The sequence below is a fragment of the Kryptolebias marmoratus genome, linkage group LG3 (genome assembly GCF_001649575.2).
Source record: "Kryptolebias marmoratus isolate JLee-2015 linkage group LG3, ASM164957v2, whole genome shotgun sequence".
NCBI classification, from domain to species: domain Eukaryota; kingdom Metazoa; phylum Chordata; class Actinopteri; order Cyprinodontiformes; family Rivulidae; genus Kryptolebias; species Kryptolebias marmoratus.
In genome coordinates this window covers 6,547,790-6,570,257 of record NC_051432.1, presented here as the reverse complement: position 1 = coordinate 6,570,257, position 22,468 = coordinate 6,547,790, and the positions used below count along the sequence as shown (strand labels likewise).

The 22,468-nt window shown below is 39.4% G+C and overlaps 1 protein-coding gene across 6 annotated transcripts in view; it reads right to left on the bottom strand.

Annotated features, from left to right (window-relative positions):
- Nucleotides 1-22,468, bottom strand: part of grin2bb (glutamate receptor, ionotropic, N-methyl D-aspartate 2B, genome duplicate b) — a 150,431-nt gene that overhangs the window by 103,512 nt on the left and 24,451 nt on the right. For all 6 annotated transcript variants that reach the window (XM_017425779.2, XM_017425782.2, XM_017425783.2 and 3 more), the window contains one exon: nt 7,458-8,150. In XM_017425779.2, coding sequence (XP_017281268.1) covers nt 7,458-8,150 — 693 coding nt within the window. The remainder of the gene's footprint in view (nt 1-7,457; nt 8,151-22,468) is intronic.

Genomic DNA, 22,468 nt, shown 5'->3' with positions numbered 1-22,468 from the left:
AGATGTGGCTGTTAGCGAAATATCTCATCAACCACTGAACAGATTTTAATGAAACTTTAAGAAAGTAGTTACTGGATGTAAATCTTCAACTGATTAACTTCTGGAGTCAACCTGATTCAAGATGGTCACCGCAGCTAATCAACCTAAGCTAACAGGAAAATGGCTATAGCTCAGTCTATTTTACAGATCCTGAGCTAAAATTCAGTGTGGTAGCTGAGAGTCATTCCCAAAACATACTTCAAGCACTGACAGATCTTGCAAGATTTCACTAAATCACATAAGATCAGGTGTAACATTATTGACACGATTTTACCAATCATGTCATCATAAGATGATCTTAGCCGAAATCTCTGGTGTGAAAGGTGGCGGGTGAAGAAGAATGCCAGGCCTTTAACTGTTTAATATAGTTTTCATGTGAGGCACTGTGTGATTCTGGATAAATAATCCTGACTCACGTTGCTAACTTGGTGGCCAGTGTTGAAATGAGCAACAGAATCCCGAGGAGTGAAGCAGGCAAAAGAGATGGTTCATTTATGAGGAATGATATTGGGTTTGCTGTGCGCCTCTGGGCACCTTGTTTGCACTGAAAACAACTGCCGTAATCTCCCCAAACGCAGGCAAAGAGGCTATTATCTTTTTACACCGGCAAGCTGTACGTGTTCACACACGTGTGCCGACACACACACAGCTTAAGTTCCAACAATAGATCTGAAAGGCCTCATTAGTCTCCTGAGCCATAGTTGAGTGTGGGCTGGGGCCAACTATGTCGTCCTATTATGCCAATACCAACACATGGCACGTTGTGAATTAATGGCTAAATGGAAGCGTGCAAATTGCTTGGTGCATAATAGACCAACCTGCATGTGTCACACATTTTTCCCCCTTCATAATAAAGTACTGGAAACTAAAATAAAGCCACAAATCAGGTTAGTTCATCTCACCATATCTTCTCCAATGGGGAGAATGTGGCGAATTAATGTGGTTTAAATGGTCGTACTGGCATGGAAAGTTCAGTTTAACTTCCTATTTACTGGCCTGCTTTGTTGGTCTTGAATTCAAACTCCTCTTTAGTCCTCCAGCCTGCACACTGTATAATAAACTGGCAAAATATGTGCTAAAATGTAGGCTCAATAAAAGCAGCAGATGTCAATCTGCACCTGAAATACAGCCCCAGCTTGTGGCACAGACAGAAGGTTAATTGACAAAATTACTTCCTGTTTGCTGAGATGTGTAAGGTCAACAGGACTCATGTTCCAACTCCCCCACTCAGCTCTGCCTGAGATGTCAGCGTCACACTTTTCTACACTGTCATCTGCTTATTTCATAAAACTGTGATATCCACAGCATCTAAATCAGTGGAATCAACAGGTTCTCACACAGATTTGTTTCACCAGAGGGATTGTTGAAAATCAGGTTGTACAGCTGAAACAAAAATGCAAAAAGACGGCCAAAACAATAAACCGAGGCTTAATAGAAAGGATTCAATTTAAAAAAAAGAGCACCGCCTGGTTTTAGCTCCAGAATCTGTGCATCATTTGTGCCCTCCTTCTGCTCCGCCTCACCACTGTATTCACAAAGCAAATGGCAGTAATGATATACAGGCACAAATACACTGATAAAGCAATATGCTCACCTTTTACATTAGATCACAGTTTTCCTCGCTGTACATTTTAAATACGGCCACAAACACAGCAGGCACGAAAGTGACAGAGAGAAAAAGAAAAAATATTTTCTCACGGTTAGCTCCAGCCCGTCACAAATGAAGAAAAAAAGGTTCTCCTTAAAACTGCATCAACATCTCACTGTGTCAGGGAGGAAACGTGTGCAGCATATTTCTAAATCCATGTGTGACATTTTGGGCTTCCTTGACCAACAGTTCATCCACTTATTTTCTCTTAAAAAGTAAAAAAAAGGGTCCTTGATGGAACATTTTCAATTAAGTACAGATGAAGTACTTGTCAAGTACAGGTTGCATGCCTGCCTTGCTCAGGGTGTGAAAAAACTGTGGTGTTACCCCCTGGAAAATGTATATGTGATGCATGCAATCAGTGGGTGTGGATATGACTTGCAATTAGCCAGTCTGATGTGCCAGCAGTACGAGCTACACTTGTGACGCAAGCGGTTAGTGCATGTCAAACACTCTGCTGTTCAATCCATGGGCCTACCCACCAATGCATTTACCTCCTCGTGCTCTGATGTTGGTGTTCCTGTATTAGCCTCACCTTCTATCTTCTGCTTATAGAGGTCAAACACTGAACACTCTCAGTCACTGAGGCAGAATGGCAATGTCCATATTCCTTCTTTATGCTACAGACTGGTTCCTTCCTTTTATATATATATATATATATATATATATATATATATATATATGAAGTTTTGCCCCTCATGTAGTTTGCAGGTTGTGTACGTTACAGGCTCGCCACACATAGGGGACAAAAAAAATCAGATATGCTTCTGACTTGCTGGCCATACAAACAACAGTTGTGGAGTACCTGTGTCATACTTTTGAGGCACAATAACGATGCATCAGTCATTTGTCTTACTGCCAATGCAAAGGTCAGAGGCTCTACCCCAGCGTCTGACTTGGTTCAGGCGCACAGAAGAAGTACAGGATCTGTACGTATCTTGTGCGATCTTGATTTTTCATACGAGTCGTAAAATTTGCATGTGCAGGACCAAAAGTCTGCAGGCTAAACATGTGCAAGAGAGGTGCACATCTCAAGCACAATTTTGCCACAATTTTCCCAGAAGACTTGCCTGTAGGAGCCTTTACAGCAGTTTGTGGGTGAACCATTGTTTGTGCATGTGTTGTTTTTTTTCATACGTACAATTCAATTTAACATAGAACTTTATCACATACTGTATTACTTTAAAGGGGTTATGGAAAGAATTACATTTATTTTAAACAAAAAATAAATAAATGTTTAAGACAATCCATATCCTGGCTTACAGATTTTTGTAGCAAAGTGTTCTTTACTAATTTTACGTACATCTATTCTTCTCCAGCTATTGTAACTGGGAAGTTTTTTGTTTTTTTTACTCAAAATTTATTCATGGATTCTTTGACTCCAAAGCTATAAATAACACTAAAAGCAGCTACAACATCTTTAAAGATCACTACTTTGCTACAGCAAGAGGCAATTCACCAGTCAATATATTCTTCACTTACTCACCTTCCTATTTCTGATCCCTTTTGTCCGTTTTTTTTCCCCCGTCCCTTGTTTTTTTTAGCTTTAATCTGTTCATTCATCTATTCAAAAACCTGCCCCTTTATGACTGCGACCTTTTCCCTTCAGCCACAGCTTTTGTCCTACTCAGAAATAATGATTTATTCTCGCTCTGTAACTGCTTTCATACGCTGCGAGAAATATATAAGCAAGTGGTTGCCATGCCAACATTCTCCACTGCGCTCACCCCCTCGTTCTGTGCGTGAGCGTGTGACTGACAGCGAACATGTGTAGCGCAGGAAGAATAAAAGGCTAAGGAAGGGAAAAAGCCAAGTGAATGGCAATCGCTGGGAATGAGAGAAAAATTCACTGAGATTTACTGAAAGAACAAAAAAAAAGAAAAGGGGGGGGGGGACTGTGTTAAGCATCAAATGATGTTTAGTACACTTTTCTGCCTGACATGAACAAACATTTTCCTTATCTGTTGTTTTCCCTGCGGTGGGGCTCTTTACATGTTTGTTAGCACATCATCCACACGTTCACCTCTGTCACGCTCAGCTTGAGCCCACTGTCACCGCGTCAGCTTTAAATGTGGTGATTATATGGCGAGTAAACTCCTCTTCCTCCTTCACACCCACACAACTTGTGTTATTTCACAATCTTCTCTCGTTTCTTTCATTCATCTTCCTTCTTCAGCTCCTTGGTGTCAGTGCTCACTTCCCCGTCCTTTTCTCTTTGTCCACTGATTTTTATTTATTTATTTATTCATTATTGTTATTATTGTGAAACACTCTTTTGTTGAAGAGAATGAAGAAGAAAAAGGCTTTCATAGACATCTTGAGTGTTGCTGTGCTGATGGCCTTTTTAATAGAGGCATTAAAAGCAGCTGGACTCAGTTCTTTGTTCAAGTTAACAAATCTTAGATCGACAAAACCAAGTAAAACGGAGGCTGGATTATACAGTATTAGCTCATCTAGGGTAAGGCTTAATGTCCAGTTATAATCTGTCGCTGCTGCAGTTTTGAAATGCATTTTAGGAGCAATGATAACAAAAATTACTTTAACTCAAGCAGTTTTACAGATATTGAGCTAAAATTTGTCATCTCCAACTTCTGCTCAGGGAGCTAACTGCTCACACAATATCTTTTCTTAAAATTTTGTCATTAACTATGAAGTCAGTTCAAACTGTCTGTTGGCAAAATATCTCATGAACCTCTTGATGAATTTTAATGACACTTTCAGAAAATAATCATTGGATGGACAGCTACACCTCATTACCATTTAGAGTCAACCTAGCAAATACAACAACATAGAGTCATTTTACAAACAGACAATTAAAATATTTTACAAAAAAACATTCAGATGTCATCACTGCAATATTTTAGAAAAATATGGGTTCTTAGGTTGGGTTATCTCTGTCTTCTGTATAAAATGGTTAAAGGTCTGTCATCACCACCACTTTCTCAGTTTGTAAATATAAGAAACAACTGTTATCGATTAACAAGGGGCAACACGGGGAGATTGTTTTGTTCCTCTCAGATAAAATGCTTTTAGTCAGAGTGGTTACAGCTGTGTGTGAGTGGAACTGTCCCTCACACAATCAGAGCTCTTACCACTTATAATCTATTTTAAAAAAACAATTAAAGAATTGGTTCATATAACTCATCAGAACTGTCAACATTTGGAATATTGTACTTTCTCTTAATTCAGTTCCCACCATGTGACCACCTGTGTGATGCCATCTTGATGAATAGATCAATTTTAGTTTTAATTACTTTTTATATATGCTGTAGTTTTCTTGTTGTTGTTTTGATTGCATTTCCTGTATTTTTTGACCACATTTGTGGACTTAAGTCATTTTAACCTTGTTTGTATAGTTTTTGTTTCTCTTAGCATGACAAATTGAGCATTTGTCTAAGGACAACAGATGAAAAATAGCTTCTCGGCTAATTCTGGTGCATTTACAGTAATGTCAATAAACATGCATTGTCCCTATCCAATAAATAAAATCTAAATTCAAGATGTCTGACACAGCGAGTCAACATTAGCAAACACAAAAATGGCTATAACTGTTGGTTTTACAGATATTAAGCTACGATTTGGTGTGGTAGTAGCTGAGGGTGATCCTCAACACACACTTTGGGACTAACACATCTTGTGGGATCATAGTACCAAATATAATTTACAAGTTTTGACCAAAACAAACACAACTCCATCCCTTAACAAATAATCTTAGGTTAACACTCAACGATATGCATTCCTTCAAGGATCACTAGGCCTTTAATTTCTCATCATGCTTTTCAGTATGATGCTAATTTTAGTAAATAATATTCAAAAATGTTTGTCCTGTCAATAAGGCATTGTTAGGAAACCTTTGATTGCGGTTATTTCGAGCAATCACGTTGTCTAATTAATACAGAGATTTTCACAGCATGAAACTCCAATATCTAATCAGATCGACCCATTAGATTTTGAAAACTGGGGAGGAAAAAAAAAAATGATTTGACTTTGTGTGTTTTCCAAGAAACCCCTTCAACAATAATACAGATCTAATGATATAATCAGGTACACTGCACCGCGTACCCAGGCAGCTGGAGAAGGCCAAATCAACAACAATCAATACAGAACAAATACAGGCTTTTAAATTATACAAAGCAAAGATTTATAGGGATGTAAGCAGTGCATTAAATTTGTGGACACTTATTTCCAAATAGGCCTATGTTTTACATATTGGAATACTCCCTGTCAAGCACAAACTTTCTATTAAAAAAAAAGAAAGCAACTTTTCAGGATTTTTTTTTTTAGTCTTGCTTAATAAAAAATGAAAACTGTGTGGTTAAAGCTTGTATTTTGTCAGTGGTCAGATAATTGAACAGGTGACTACATATGTAAGATATCTATGATGAAGCTTAAATAGGGTTACAAAGTTTTCTGACGTGCTTATGTGGACTCAGGAGATTTTTCCATCATTAATTAAATTAGCGCATATTGACAGCACATATGTCGCATCACTGTCACCAACCTGAAGGTTACAAAGTAAACTGAAGATGTTTTACCTTTCAGTCAATAAAGTTGGTGACATTATTCTTTTAAAAACACTTCAGTGTCATTTCTATGCAACTTAAGACAGTATCGTCCTGTAACTACAGGACAACAACAGAGGAAAATGGAGGTAAAGTGTTTACCTGTTCTCTGTCTCGATGCCCTAATGTGTTACAGAATTTCGCTGAGCTGTGACTGCTGGGGGACTAAGTGGTGACTCAAAGTTGCTGGAAAATTATGAGACAAGTAAGACTCCGTAAAGTCCTGAGGGTTTGCAACCGAATGACTACGGTCCCATTTATCTGCGTTTTTGAAAATCAAGGCCTATTTCGCTTGTAAAACTGCATTCTGGGTTGCGCACATTATTTTGTCACACACCTCGGCTTCCTCTGCACCCCAAGTTTATGATTTAATTTGCTGGAGTGGACTTTTTAGGCAGATTTGGGTCTAAATATTATTGTAATAATCATTGTATGTCAGAATTTAACATTGGGTGGAAAACTTTTAGCAAATTTATTTTCTGTTGAGGAAAAGAAAAATCTCAATAGCTTAAAAAAGGTAAATTAATCTACTAAAGAAGCTCCTCCCATCTTTTTAAAGGTCAATAATCAACTTTGAAACTACTGAATCTAATCAGCTAAAATATACGACTTATTTCTCTTGTAGTTGCTTGTACAAGCAGCTCTAAAGACGCATGTCTGCATAAAGATTTTTTTTTTATTTTTTATTTTTTATTTTTTTAAAGAAAGCAGTTCTCAAAACTGCTTTCTTTTGTGTTGTTGTTTAGTTGATGACATTTTGCGTTTTGCTTTTTTTTTCTGCTTTCAGTTTTTGAATGTTGTGTTTTACACCTCAAATCTAGATAACAGTCCCACAGAGAGGGTTTTTGACTTGTTGTGTGGTCTTTAGCTTCACACTGTGAGTCCTTTCAAGGTTGAGTCGGCTCTTTGTCAGGAACCCCAGTGTGACGTCAATTAACAGCAGAAATCGATCGATACAAACGCTGTGTTGGAATGAGGAACATTTAGCAGAAAGAGGCTGGTACATCATTAAAATGCTTGAGGGGAAAAAGAAACGTTTTTGTTTTGTAGATTTGAAATGAATTTAAAAAGTTACTTTCATGTAAATCAATAAAATGAAATAAAGTGTTTCGTCACTGAATTTCTTTTGAAACGGTTGCGGCTGACATCGTTTTACTGCTGCTGAAAACAGACTGTTCTGAAAATCTGCCCAGTCTACAGTGTCCTACCTTGGCAGCCATGACCATGGAGGATCCTCCTCGGATGCCCAGGATGGGAATGTGTGTCTGAGCAGATATGAAGTCCAGGATCTGAGCGATGGCCTCCTGATCCGTGTCATCACCGAACACCACGCCTTGTAGAGAGTTCCTCATCATCTGCCCGCAGATCTGATTGATGATGCTCCTCGGATCCGTCTCGTTCATGGTGACCACCTCCACTTTGGGAGGATAAGGGATGTGGAGGAAGTCCTCCTTCTCCAGTCCGGCCCCCAAGGATACTTCACTAGAATTGCCCACCAGGATGACCGCAATACTGAGCGGGCTGATCAGTTTAGGGCTGATAGCTGGAGGTCCCGGTAGCCCAGGAGGGTAATGAGGAGGGATAATTGGACCCCTTGGGTTGCTGCCTCCCCTCTGGCCTCCCTGTCCCCCTGGAACACCTCCAGGACCCGATCCTGGACCTCCACCCCTCCTGGACTCGCAGACAGGCAAGAGGACTATGGCAAGGAGAAGCAGAGAGAAGGACAAGGACAGGAAGGGCAGGGTGAGCCGAGGCTGAGGTCGAGGACGGCAGGACGACTGTTCTGGAGGAGAAGGAGGAGAACGTTGACTGGAGGGTGGGGACACCAAGCGCTTGTCCTGAAGATGGGAGGGAGACGAGTGGAGGCTGACAAGCATCGTGGAGGAGTTTAAATGCCGTCCCTGAAGGGAAAAGGAAAAGCACAACACATGGTATCACACAGAACTGAGATAAAACGTTACAACCATGTAACTGCACAGATGAAGGTTTGGGTACATCAGCTGGTAGAAAACTAGTTATCACAGTCAAAGCTTCAAATCGTAAAAACGTAAACCTGAGCAACTTTGACAACTGACTGGAATTGAGCTTGTTGGGTAGTCAAGTTCAGCTGTGGTTTAAGTAGTGACAGTTCATGAACTGATGAGCAACTTGGAGCCACATCAGCAACAAAGTGGAACAAACAGAGCTGCTTCCTTCAGAGGTGTCGTACAGTAGAAGTACTTACAGTATGTGTTGTGAATGACTCTCAGCCACAACCACACCAAATTGTTGTATAATATCTGTAAAATTGACTGAATTATACGCATTTTTATGTTTTCTAAAGTCAGTTAACTGTGGCAACCATCTTGACTGGGTTGACACCAAATGTTAATCAGTTGAAGATATATGTTTACTGATTACTTCCAGAGAGTTTAAAAAAAATGCTTAGTGGTTCATGAGATATGTTATAAGGAGCAGACACACACACACACACACACACAGAGGCAAAAACATTGTCTGCCTTCACCTTTTGGCAGCTGGTGATAACCAATGTTATCTTTTGCAATACGCTGCATTAGAAACTTTTAAATGTCAAATCCTAATCTTAAAAATAACTATTTACCTAAGCTGTCAAATACCAAATATAGCAAAATACTACGGAAATACAATATTAAAACAACACTCAGCTTTGTTTTGGTTTGAGAGCATTGTGCTGAGTTAACTGCTGGTTACCAAAATAAATCACACTGCAAATACTTTTGAGAAGGAAAAATACATTTTTCTTACTCTGTTTGTCCATTTTTATTTATACAGACAAACAGAATGATTATAATTTACTATCAGTTGTTCCTGAAAAATAGATTTTCCCACAGTTGTTTAAATACATAAATAAATCAGATTAGTTAAAACCTGGTTGATTACAACACTTTGCGATCCTTGTAGCTCAATATCAAACTTCACACTGAGAGTCTTTTTCTCATAGAGCATGAAGTGATAACGCTGAATCCACAGTAAGTGTGTGTGTGTGTGTAAGTGTGTGTGTTTCAAGGCAGTCAGAATTGCACTGGGTGCATTTTGACAGATTGACAGCCTCGGAGCGTCATGGACTCGCTGCCAGGCTAAGTGACCATTAGACACTCCAACAGAGCTGCACTGACTTCCTCTCCTCGTTTCCTTTCTCCTTCTTCTCTCTCATTTCAACACGACTTTTGCTGTTTTTCTTCTCTTTTGCTCCAAACCTAGAACTTTGTGTGAAAAATTCTTGTTCACCCTAAAAGAAAACAGTTGATTTCTTCAACACATGTAAACAAGCAGCCATCTTTAAAATGATAGGTGCTCATGAAGATGACGTCCTGCTTATACAGAAACCAAAATTAGACCCTCGTTCATCTTCTGAGTCAGGAAAATAAAGTATGAATGAAAAAGAGCAGGACATTTCTCTTGCAGCTGTAGATTTCAAAGTGCAGCCATTAAAATCTTGAAGATGCTGCACAGTTTTCAACCTGGACTGGAAATATGTCCCAGGGTTTTTACATTCTTTACATCTCCATCTGAAAATGTTAGACTTTTCCAGACTTAAATGTGCAGATTTTTCATCCATTTTTTATGTCCAAATAAAAACATTTTCAGTAAATTTGGATCTAATTCACACTGCATTAAACCAAATACTATTATAAAGAGATAAATTAACAAAGAACAGCTATTGACTATGGACTATTGTTTATAAAGTCAGCTATTTTTTTACTCTTTTAATACAGGTTTATGGTTTTAATCACAGGGTTCAAGTCTTTTTTTTTAAATTATATGTGATGTTTGATTTGTTATATAAATATTATAAAAACTAACAGATGCTTTTGACTTTTCAGACTTTGCCATGCAAGGAGCTGTCACTTGGAGTAACTTGGTGCTTCCACCTCATATAACAAGAACAACGTGAAAAACATTCTGCACGTTTCCGGATTTATATCTGAAAAATTCAGCTCTTGTAGAAAACACAAGCATAAAAAAAGTCCGGAACACAAATATCCAGACCTGGAAAATACTACAAACAATTTCCAGACTTTTTCAGACTTTTTAGGACTGCGTAGAAACCTTAATATCAAGAAAAATTCATTTTGTCGAAAAAAAAAACCCCGTCAGTGTTTGGATCATGAAATGTTTGGAAACAGAGCAGCAGTTTTGTTTGGTGCAGACCAAGGATGTGTTTGTTGTTGTTTAGAAACAAATCAAAGCATGAAGTTAAAATAGCCCAATTAATCAGCAGATTTTGGCTACTTTAAAAATAATCGGTAATCAGCCATGTCTTACATATTTAATTACCCAGTAGAAAAATTAAGCAGCAGCTGCTACAACCTGCTTTCTGTAACATCCACAATTTAGTTTTTGTAGGCAAGAATGCTCTTCTATATCTGATGTTCAAGTGTACAATTTTTTCTAATGGGTGTTAAATATATGTTTGTTTAGGTTGTTGGCTGGTGGAGGTCAGAGGGTTCGGTGGTGCTGGTGTGATGGTAGCCTCACTTCCGTCAGTCTGCCCCAGGGCAGCTGTGGCTACAATGTAGCCATCAGTGGATGAAGGTATTGTAAAGTGCTTTGGAAGTCTCAGACTGGATAAAACGCTAAAAAAGTGCAGGCCATCTACCATTTTAAACACCACACAAGTGATAAACAGTTAGTACTTTAAAAAATAAAGTTTAAATCTGCCTGTCTTCATTTCCAAAGTGTGCCTCAGTAGATTAAATTTTTAATGTGGAGGCAGCTGCCGAAGTGGGTACAAGGCGGGCTGAGGCAGGAACAACGTGGGCAGAGGTGGGCAACAAAACAATGTGCTGTTTACAAACTGTACACACAAAAATGTGCCATGATTTTCAAAGACTGGTGTCGCAAAACGAGGCTGCTTGGCTTGCTGGTCGCAGACACTAAGAAATCAGCAAGACTTCAATGGGAAATTTGTCTAGTTTCTCACAATTCTTTTGATTTTTTTATGTCACCAACTAGTCTCCAACAGCGGCAGCATGACTGTGGTTAGCATGACGTAATCTGACAGTGGTTAGTACTGTTGTCTTCCAGCAAGAAGGTCCTGGGTTCAAACCCTGGATTGAACCTGGGGTCTTTCTGTGTGGAGTTTGCATGTTCTCCTTGTGTTTGCGTGGGTTTTCTCTGAGCACTCTGGTTTCCTCCCTCAGTCTAAAAACATGCATGTTAGGCTGCCTTCAGGCCCAGGCCTTCTTCCCTTGAAACAGAGATCTGTGATCTCAAAGGTTAAATAAAAATATATCATCTTTAGAAAGTTAAAGTTCAGATAGAAATATCTTGCCCCTTTCAAAAGTTATTTCTATTAAGAGGAGTATTATTACATAAGGTTAATGATGTGTTTACTTTCCCAAAGTAGCATTTGTACATCTCTTATTGTTTTATTTCAATAAATTTCAGGAGGAAATGCCTCTGCTCATGTACAACCAGGTCATCTTTGTATTTAGGCACTATTTCAAAGAATTAAATCAAATTCACCACACGACTGGAGTTTTCTGAAATCACCTTGCTGCTCTATGAAGTCAACTAATAATCTATAATTTACTAATACTGATAGTATTTACAGTTTTTCTTTGCAGACATACAAAGATCAGTGGAGTAGAAAATGATGGCGGTAGAACAGAAAGGAAAGATGGAAAGAGGCAGGGAGGTGACACGCAGGCAAAAAGACAATTAGTCATAGCCTGATGCAAAACGTGAGACAGGGAGGACAAATGTGGGCATCTATCGCCTGCAGAGGTACGGATGAGAAATCTAATAGGCTTCAACTCAACATTGTGCTTGAAGGAGTAAATGAAAGCCAAAGTGACAGGCTTGTTCCTCTTTTCTTCACCTTTTACTAATGTTTTATTTATAGTATCAAGCACCCCGTGTGTCATAGAGCTAATAAAAAAAAATTTGAGAGAAACAAGTGGGAAAAAAACTGCAAGGAAAATCAAGTCAAAAAGGGCAGGGAACAGAAAAACGCAGCAGGCCGAGCTGTGTGGAGGAGACCCGATCTCCGCACAAAAACAGCCCCTCTAAAAGGTCTAATTACCAGTGGTTTGTCAGGCTTAATTGCAGGTGCACATGCTAATTGTAAACGAGCCGGGTTCTCCGCGAGGACCGCAAAGCCGAGAAAGACAGAAAAAAAGATGGAAGAAGGAGGAAGCGAGTGGGAGGAAGGCAGCGGAGAAAAGAGAAGAGCGGGGAGAGGGAAGAATAAATAGTGACATCCACAAAAGAGACGGAGGTGGAGGAAGGAATAAGAAACCCGGGGAAGAGAAGGAGGTGACGAGTGGAAAGGCAGGCTGAAAAGACGAAAAGGAGGACGAGATTAGAGCGAGAGGAGGGGAGGAAAAAGATGGAGTAATCGATGGGGAGGAGGTTAGAAAGGAAGAAAGGGCTCAGTCCACAGAGTTGCTGAATAAAAAAAGAACAAGGGAGTTGATAAATCCACTCAAAGAAAGCAGTGGAGGGAAACTATTAGAAAAAAAAATCTTTTTAAAATCACACAAGAAGTGTGACAGCAGACGAGGCAGCAGAGAAAGGCTCATCAGGATATGTGTTTCTGTATAACAGCAGAGCTCGGTTTCCATAGTAACACTTCAAATATGCCTCCACAAAAACACCCTGATGGACAAGAAGATGCACACATCACGTATTCTGCAGTATTCTGGCAACTACGTGCCCGCGCCTAATAATACAAAATGTACCCGTGACCACACGCGGCGCCGTCAGTGATGACAATGAAAAGGTTTGTAACGCCGAATAAATAGCACACAGACATGTGACTCCACACCCACGTAGCGCCGCACGCTGCACGTTCGGGGTGAGTTAATGCACTCCTGCAGATAGGGATGATCCTGCGCTCCATCTTTTAGTGTACTTCGCATTAAAAATTAATCTGCCCAAAAGCAGCTACGGGCAAAAAATAAACAGGAGGAACACAATGGAGGGAGCAGCCAGTTAGCGGAACGAGCGCGAGACGCCGGACCCTCGTACGACGTCACACCGACGTCATCAACACCACCCAGCTATTACACGGAGTGAATTATTTCCTCACCGCGCAGCAGAACAAAAAATAAATAACATAAACCCAAGTGAGCGCGTGAATGTGTGCGCTCTTTGGTGGCTGTTACTGCACTTACATGGCAATTACAACAACATGCGAGGAGAACGCGGGCGAGTGGTAATAAGTGGCTACGCAACAACACTCCTAAGTGTGCATTTCTTGTATCCGGTAATTTGCAGCAGGCGTGAGTGGACGGCTACTTGATAATGACACATAAGCACTAAGCAGGCGTTTTAAATGAGTGAGCTGAGGGCCCGGCGCTGTTTTCTGTGCATTCAGTCACCTGAGCCCTCCTGGTTGTGCTATTCTTACTGTAGATACATGTAGCAACACACACACACACACACACGCACGCACACACACTGTGGGTTTAGCAGGCACACAGCACCATCTGGCTTGATTTTGATCATGCCAATAACACTGATGCATTATTCATGTCAATCTTAGCGTTTGTGAAAAGCACTGATCACAGGTGCTTGAGTCACGCACTCTCACATTAATGCAAGAATCAACTTATTCTCACGCTAACCAAGACATCTAAAACAGCAGATTAGTGAAAAGCGTGTATATGTGCTGCAGAAGCCCAAGACTCGAAACTGAAACGACACGCAGGCCATCGCTTCATCAGGCTCTGCCGCATCCCTCGCGACCCGAGGTGGTGGGTTGAACTGTATACTGCTGGAAAGGCTTTACAGTTAACGTAATCTGACAGGCATGTCTGTTAAGGCGCTCATTTACATTCAGTGGGTGGTCAGTCGCAGGTAGGAGGGGTACTCGTGTCATCTCCAGTGAAGCACACACCGCACAAGACATCTTTTATAAATAGAGACAAATCATGCTAAACATGGCTTTTTATTGTTTCCAGTGAAGTGAATCGCACACTGACAAACCTTGAGAGCCGCATCACCTCCTAACTGATGTCTTACATTTCTGTTTAGGGTTCCAACTCCGAAAGAGTATCAATAATTCACAGTTGTTGTAAAAAAGGGCTTTATTCGTGGGGCTACATTGACTGGTTTTTCTGCACCAGTACAGTCAGCAACTGTCTCACAAGAACCGTGTTTCACTCCAGCCAACAGGAAACAGGTTTAATTCTCATTTTTTCCACCCGTTCTGTTCGTAACTACAGAAGCAGTAAATCTTTTTTTTGTAAGTGTTATTTAGTAGAAAGGTTATAAACAATTAATATCTTTAATGTTGTAGGCAGCTTTTTAAGCACCTTCACTTTGGAAAAAATAGAGTTTAATTCTGACAACACTGACAAACCAATAGCTACGCTAAAGCTGATTAATACCTTCTCAAAAATTTTATAACACTTTGTGCAAATGCTTTTTTACAATTCTTTGGATGACCGTCAGTTTTGCATTAAGTCTTCGTTCTGGCAGAAATACTCTGATATTGGTACTTGAAGTGCACCAGAAGTGCTAGAGCTAGCTGCTGCTGCTGCTACACAGCATTCTGTGTAAATAACCATGTAATGCAAAATTGACAGTTTAGCACAAACGTCTTTGAAATTCTTGAGATCGGAGTTGTTTAAAGATGGCAGCAATCCGCTTTGGTCCTGGCCCCTCTCAGACTAGCCATTAGCTCATCAGTCCTGTCAGAATAACATTTATTTTTCCAAAGTGCTGTCAACAAGTAAGAGATTAAACGTTCATATCGTTCCACAGAACCATTTCAAAAGCTCTGAAATATTGTTTTCTTTTTTGTTTTTTGTCTTTTCTTTTTGACTGGTTCCATATTCCTTTCAGGATTATGTATCATTTATTCAAATATTTAGGTTTACCTGCTGATTAGTGTTTGGTTATCAATGTTAATCAAGCCTACAGGTAAACCAAGCTAAAATGCATGGACTAATATTCAAGTTCTCATTAGAGTGAAGTTTGCATGTCATAAAGGAGAGCAGGCAAAAGGTAGATGAGCTTCATGCAGCTTTAAATCCTGAAAAAAAATGTTTTAAATGCAAACAGCATCACCCTGTAGGTCGACCGTCACCCACTAGAGCTCCCTCTGACACATTACAAAGTCACAGCAGTGAACGGTGGCGCAAAGACTGACTGGGTTTAATGATAATCCACTCTCCAACCAAAATGTAGGTTGCCATAGAGATATACATTCAGATTTCACATGTGTGCTGTGAGATGTCTCTGCAACTGCCATTTTACTCACAGGGGCTGTCTTTAGGGTCTGACTCACTCCTATAGACACAGCAGATTTTCATTTTGCTAGTGTTGCACGTTGAAAATGTAAAGGAAAAAAATACCATTTTTAAAAAAAGGATTAACATTTCACATGCAACATCTGTTGTACACAAAATGTCAACTTTGGTTCAAACTAAATCAAGCTTGTAAAATCTTTAGCCAGACAAAGCTAAAACAAAAAAGGAACTGCAGTATTTTAAGCAAGATGAAAAAAAAAGATTGTCCCTTAACTATGCTAATTTACAAGTCAAACAATTAAAGGGATAGTTCAAATAGTTTGAAGTGGGGTTCTGTGTTAGTGTTAGGAACAACTAATATTTCACTTTTTGTAGATAGCTCTTTAAACGGCCTCTTTTTGGAGAAACAGAGTTTAATTCTGGCCTGATTGACGAGTTAGTAGCTAGTTTGAGCACGGCCAGGACCAAAGTGGATTGCTGCCGTTTTAAAACAACTCCAGCTTCATAAGTTTAAAATTAGGTAATGCAAATACTATGTTAGAAGCCTTGACATAATCTTCAGCTTCAAATTACACAGTTACTCCAGCACAAATAGCATGAAATTCTAGCTAGATGTGCTACAGCTCTATGAGTTAGACCCTGTTTCTACAAACTGAGGTTGTTCAAAGAGCTATCTACAACAGGTAAGATATTACCTGTTTAAAACCTTTCAACAAAACCCACTTCAGAAGATCTGAACCATCATCATCACAAATCACAAATATAAAATGAGCTTGTATTTCTTAAAAAAATAACAAAAAACTAAAACATTAACATTTTTGTGTTATTTATAACATTTACAATGAAAATTTGTTTCATCGTACTTGAAAATCACTACGTTACTTTTTACTTGCATTGTACTCCATAGCTCTTGTTTGTTTAGAAACATATTTGTATATTTTTAGGTACAGCTGATACAGCTGGTTGTTTAAAGTGAACTTTTAATGGTGAGAAAAATTGAAACTAGCAACGACAACTAAAACTCGTGGATGGAATAATTCTGATATTAAGATGACTGTTTTTATTCTTTGTAACAATTATGATGAAAATATGCTAAAAACAAACATTTTCACTGTAAGTGGATTTCTGTAAATTAACTAAGGACCCCATATTGGTATTTCATGTCCCACAGTGGGGACCTGACCCCATCTTTGGAAACCATTGATCTAACTCACCAAGTAACCTTAAACAATCAGCAAAAACCAATGGTCATCTATTTGTATAAATCCAGGGTGAGTTGTAACAGAGACAACTTTTCTGCTTGTTAACCAACAGGTAATCAAAACACCCAAAGAAGAATTGATGTTCTTTTCTCAAGCCTTAATTAACATTGCTAAAACCTTTACCCAAGTTAAGAATAGTAACAATTTTGTTTGAGGTAATTTTCTGGACTGTAGCTCTTATCACTCGCTGCCGAGTGTGATAACAAAGAGCGTGTATGTGTATGCGTCTGGCTGTTACCAAAATACCTCATGAATCACTTGGCAGATATTAATAAAACTCTCCGAAAGTAATCAGCGGAAGCACATCTACAACGGATTAACTTTTGGAGTCAATCGGATTCAAGATGGCGCATTAAAAAAAATACAAAAATGTCTACAACTCAGTCAGTTTTACATAAATTGTGCTAATTGTGAGCGAACTGGCGTGACAGACTTGGCGATCGTTTTACGCCGGATGACCTTCCTGACGCAACCTGAGCTCAGACTTCAGGATAACGAGACCGCCGAGCTAACGCTACCCCAGCGTGACAACTCGCGACCTTCCAGGATATTGTGCATAACTTTATTTTCCGCGTTTGACCAAACCGGCTACAACTCTACCATTTCTCTCCATAAGTTGATCTCAGTTTAAAACCCTGGCATGAAAGGCAGCGGGCGATATGCATTCCTTCTGAGAATGCTAGACCTTTAACTTGTCACGTTAGTTCAGCTCATACTCTGTAATACAATCACACGTACGGCAGCGTTCATTTATAAACCTTCAAATCTGCCTTCAGCTCCTGTGACTCTCCTAAAACGATGAATAAATGCAGTTATATTAAGCAGCTGTAGCATCACATCAGCAGACGTCCCCAAACTGCGAGAGGGACGCTGCACATTTTATGCAGGTGGCACAACCACAATCAGTTCATCAATTATTCACAGCTTCTGAGATTTTATTGTGATCAGCCAAGTGAAATCATTTTTTAGCCCAGCAAACAGCTGGGCCGTGTACAAGTTCACACTTTTGTAGTAAAATCCCTGAGAATAGAGCTGTTGTCCACAGGAAGAATTCTACACTGCTTACTTTCAATAAAAAACATCTAGATTTCTTTAGAGAATATGTCTCCCTACCATATGAGTGAAATATATATATTTTCTGTGAAGTAAACGCATGAATATTTTCGGTGTCTGCATCACTGGGAGCACCGAGAGTATCTCAGCGCTAAATAAGGCGACAGAGAGCGTCGGCCTTATCTGCAGCAGCTCCTGCAGCAGGCCGGAGTACAACGGCACACGGAACAATTGTTGTAGCTCGCCCCCACGCCCTGGAATATTAATGTGGAACATGGGTTAAGCGTAGCGAGGAGGTGGGATAAGCGCGTTGTCTTTGTAGTTCCCAGCTGATAGGTCCTGGAGCCACAATTCAGCTCAGATTTGTCACAGCTCAAACGGAGCCCTCGTCACACAAGGAAAGCAGCAGGACTGAGACCAGAGTCGGTCAGTTTCATAACTGAACAGATTCTCCAAGAAAATACATTATTATTAGTAGTATATAGAGTTTATTCTGCTCAGTATACAGGTTACTGCAAGTGCCATAGGTGCAAAGAGTTCGTTAAAAACGTTTGATGTCTGACAGGACATTTAAAGGAATAGTTCAGGTGTTTTGAAGTGGGAGGAATAGAATTTCGTTCTGACAGGACTGACGACCTCAAGAGTAGGCTGTCGCATTCAAACAACTCAGATTTCAAAACTTTCATAGAGGTTCGTGCAAACTCAATTTTATAAACCTTTACACCACCGTCAATTTCTGATTTTGACTGTGACTATGATTACTGCAGCAGAAAGTTTCTAATATTCCTGCTGGAGGTGTCCCAGGCTGCAGAAGAAGTTCTACAACTAGCTGCTTATTGAGCTGGCAAACAAGAAACTTACTGTAAATAACCATGTATTTTGCATGAATCACTATAAGACGTTTGGGATTGAAGTTGTTTTAAGATGACAGCAATCCACTTTGGTCTTGGCCCAAAATCTAGACCAGAACTCAGAAGTTGAAGCCACAGGGGGACCAACCATCCCTCCTGGCTGATCCCAGCACAAGTTTTAAGTCCAGCTCCCTACATGTTTACGAACAGGTCATTGCCCTTGTTAAAAAATTTAAATGTTTTCAGGTGTTGACTCTTATTTATTCAGTTAGTTCTTACCCTGCTGCCTCAAATATTAATTTGTCTTATCTGCTTAGCTCTAATTAGTCATTTCATACTTTAAAAACGTAGCAGGCAAGACTTAAAACTCCACATCTTAAGTGCATAGACTGGCTTCAATTTCCAACAACGAGAGAACTTGGTCTATAATATTTAAAGTCTTTGTCTTTGCCTGATTTTGACTAGAAGTTAGCTTGCCACTCCTGTTAAAATTCAACACTGTTTCTCCAAACCGAGGTCATTCAAAGAGTTATATACAACATCAGTTGTTCATAACCTTCCCACTGAAACCCATTTCAAAAGATTGAAACTGTCCCTTTAACGTTCTCAGCAGAATCAGCTTTAGCCGCTGATAAAAGATCAAATCTTCTGTTTGCTTTTACTCCGTGAAGAAATAAAATACTACTTAAAAGATAAATGTTTGACTGACAACAGACACGATTTGAGCCAGAAAAAGCTGTAATATTTTGGACTGAAGATGGCAATTGTAATCCATCACTCGGAGCTACATTTCACTGTTGTATTCAGTCACGTAATCAGAGATCCTGCAGCTATAATGACTTCCCTGCAGGAGTGATGGAAACCAACACAAGTTTTATTTACACTCCCTCTAATCATTCAAGTCATGCTCACAGAGTCAACTCTCAGGATTCGAAGCTGCTAAATATACTGCCTCTTTACTTTGTCACAACAAAATGACGACCTGTGAGCTTTTCTTCACCGTGGCACCAAATCGCTAAGTTTCATCAAAAGGAACTTTTTTTCAGGCAACAAATCTTTTGAAACGAACCCAAACACATTAGTTCATCCCGTCCCCATTTTTTTGGCAAACCTACTCTTCGCGTTTTATCCTGAAATTAAGAAATCATGTGGCGTGTAAATCTTCATTATAAAAACCTGGGTCAATAATAAATTTTTAAAAGCCTACACAGCATCTTAAAGCTGTTTTTGTAGATGTTTTCAAAACACATGCTAAATTGTTTATTTGGCGTGGACTATTTTTGGCTGCGATATAAGACCTTTTATTTTTAATTGAGTATTTAGGGCTGCGGGGTGGTTATTTTGAGACTGTGTAGAAGTTTTTTTATCATAATGTGGAAACGTGTCTCCAGCTGCAGCAGTGTTGGCACACTCAAATACACAAGAAAGTTTCTGCTTTCATGAATATAAAATCAGAAAAGTGGAAACTTAAGAGGACTAATCAAACTGGCATCGTAATGATGCTAACATGGAACATTATGTAATGTTTCTTCCAGTAAAAAAATCTCTATTGAACGATCTGCCTCTTCACCGGAGTCTTGTGGAAGGGCTGACAGGATGAAGGAAAAACTTGCCACTTTACTCAAGTGCAACTTGGATGCTTCATAAAGTGCAGTTTAGTCTGGTCAAGGACCTCCACTCCACTAAATGCACTCTTAATGTTCTCGTAGTGAGACTTCTTCAGGATAACATTAAACAATCTCCTCATCTCAGACCAAGGAACTTGACTGTGTGCACACATTCGTACACATACGCAGGGTGGTCTTATCCGACCGGCTGTGCGAATGCACAGATTAGATCTACACAGTGAAAAGGCGCAGGCCCAGCAAGAAAATAAAAAATGCAAGGTTAAAGTTGAAGCCATTTGCCCCCCAGGGGTCTTCATTATCTCACTGAAGCTATTTATTCCACTGATACTCCGGACCAAACTCAGCAACAATGTGACATGTCCCTCCCTACAGCTGTTCTGTGTCCGATGGAGCTTTATAGGAACTGAAGCACCCCTGCTCAAGAGCTACTGGAGCCATGTGGACCAGGAGCTGACATTTATTCACTATAATCAAGTACAACCCCAATTCCATTAAAACTTGAGACATTGTGTAGAATGTAAATAGAAACAGAATGCAATAATTTGCGAATCTCATAAACCCTTATATCATATACAATGCAACGCAGAAAACATAGCATTTTAGGAAGAAAAAGGTCATTTTGAATTTTATGGCAGCAACACATCTCAAATATGTTAGAACAGGACTGTAAAAGATTGTAAGAGTAAGTGGTACAAACTGCTGGGGGAGCATTTTGAAACTAATTTGCTCATTAGCAACAGGTGAGTAAGAGGACTGGGTATAAAAAGAGCATTTTAGAGAGGCTGGATCTGTCAGAAGTAAAGATGGGCAGAGGTTCACCAGTCTGAAAAAAACTGTCAAAAAATACTGGAACAACTTCAGAATGATGTTCCTCAATGGAAAATTAGGAAGACTTTGAATATCCCATCATCTACAGTTCATAATATCATCAAAAGATTTCAAGAATCTGGAGAAATCTCTGCGGATAAAGAACAAGACCGAAAGTCAATAATGGATGCTGTGATCTTCAGGCAGCTCTGCATTAAAACAGGTCTGATTCTGTTCTGGACATCCCTGCATGGACTCAGGAACACTTTTACAATTCATCATCTGTAAACATAGTTCACTGTACCATCTACAACTGCTGCTTAAAGCTCTATCAGGCAAAGAAGAAGCCAGATGTGAACACCATCCAGAATCAATTTTTCATTGTGAATAAAAATGGGTTCATGAGATTTGTGAATAATAGCATTTTATTTTTATTTACCTTTTACACAACATCACAACTTTTTTGAATTGAGGTTGTACTTTTAGTTTCTAAACCTAAATTAAGAGTGCGTGAGAACAAAACTGAAACAGGAAAATGTGTCAAAGAAAACGCCGACCAGTTAAGGCGGTATATCTCACTGGGCTGCGCCTGTTGGCGACTAGTTTGTTGACAGCAGTCGAGAGGGAGTCTCCAAAATGTTTTGAAACATCTGCAGGATTCTTAATTTTCTCATGTGAGTCACAGAGGCATACAGGCTTGTCACTTGAATTTTGAACATGTGAGACAAATTTTCTCTCAAAATATTCACCAAATTGTTGCTTCAAATCTTCAAACCCTTCTCAATTTAGTTGATCAAATACGGGAAGAAAAACAAATATTTCACAAGGACATCAAACTATCTATCTCATGTTTGTTTCCTCATGTGATCATAGGCTCCTTCTGCTTCTGGCATTAAATTTTGTCGCCATCAGTCATTAAATGAAAAGCTGCCACCTATAACAAAATGGTAAAATGTCAGTGCCAGATGAGCTGAGGACGGCTTTGCTTTGCAGAATAAAGGGCAGCGAACCTTGTAGTTTACTGAAGACCTGAAGTCCAGACTCCCAAGTTCCTCAGACACAGAAGTGATGATGTTAAAACCTCTAATATTGTTTGTAAGATGTGTAAAGAAGCTATGAAAAAAAATCTAACCTCATGATAAGAACATGATATGTGTCACTCCTAACTGCTGCAAGAAAGGAGCACTTCTGTGAGACTGGGAGGTGGCAGGAGTAATAACCCACACTCATGTCTCTGTCTAATGTACAGGTGCTGGTCATAAAATTAGAATATCATGAAAAAGTAGATTGATTTCAGTAATTCCATTTAAAAAGTGAAACTTGTATATTATATTCATACATTACATACAAACTCATATATTTCAAATGTTTATTTCGTTTAATTTTGATGATTA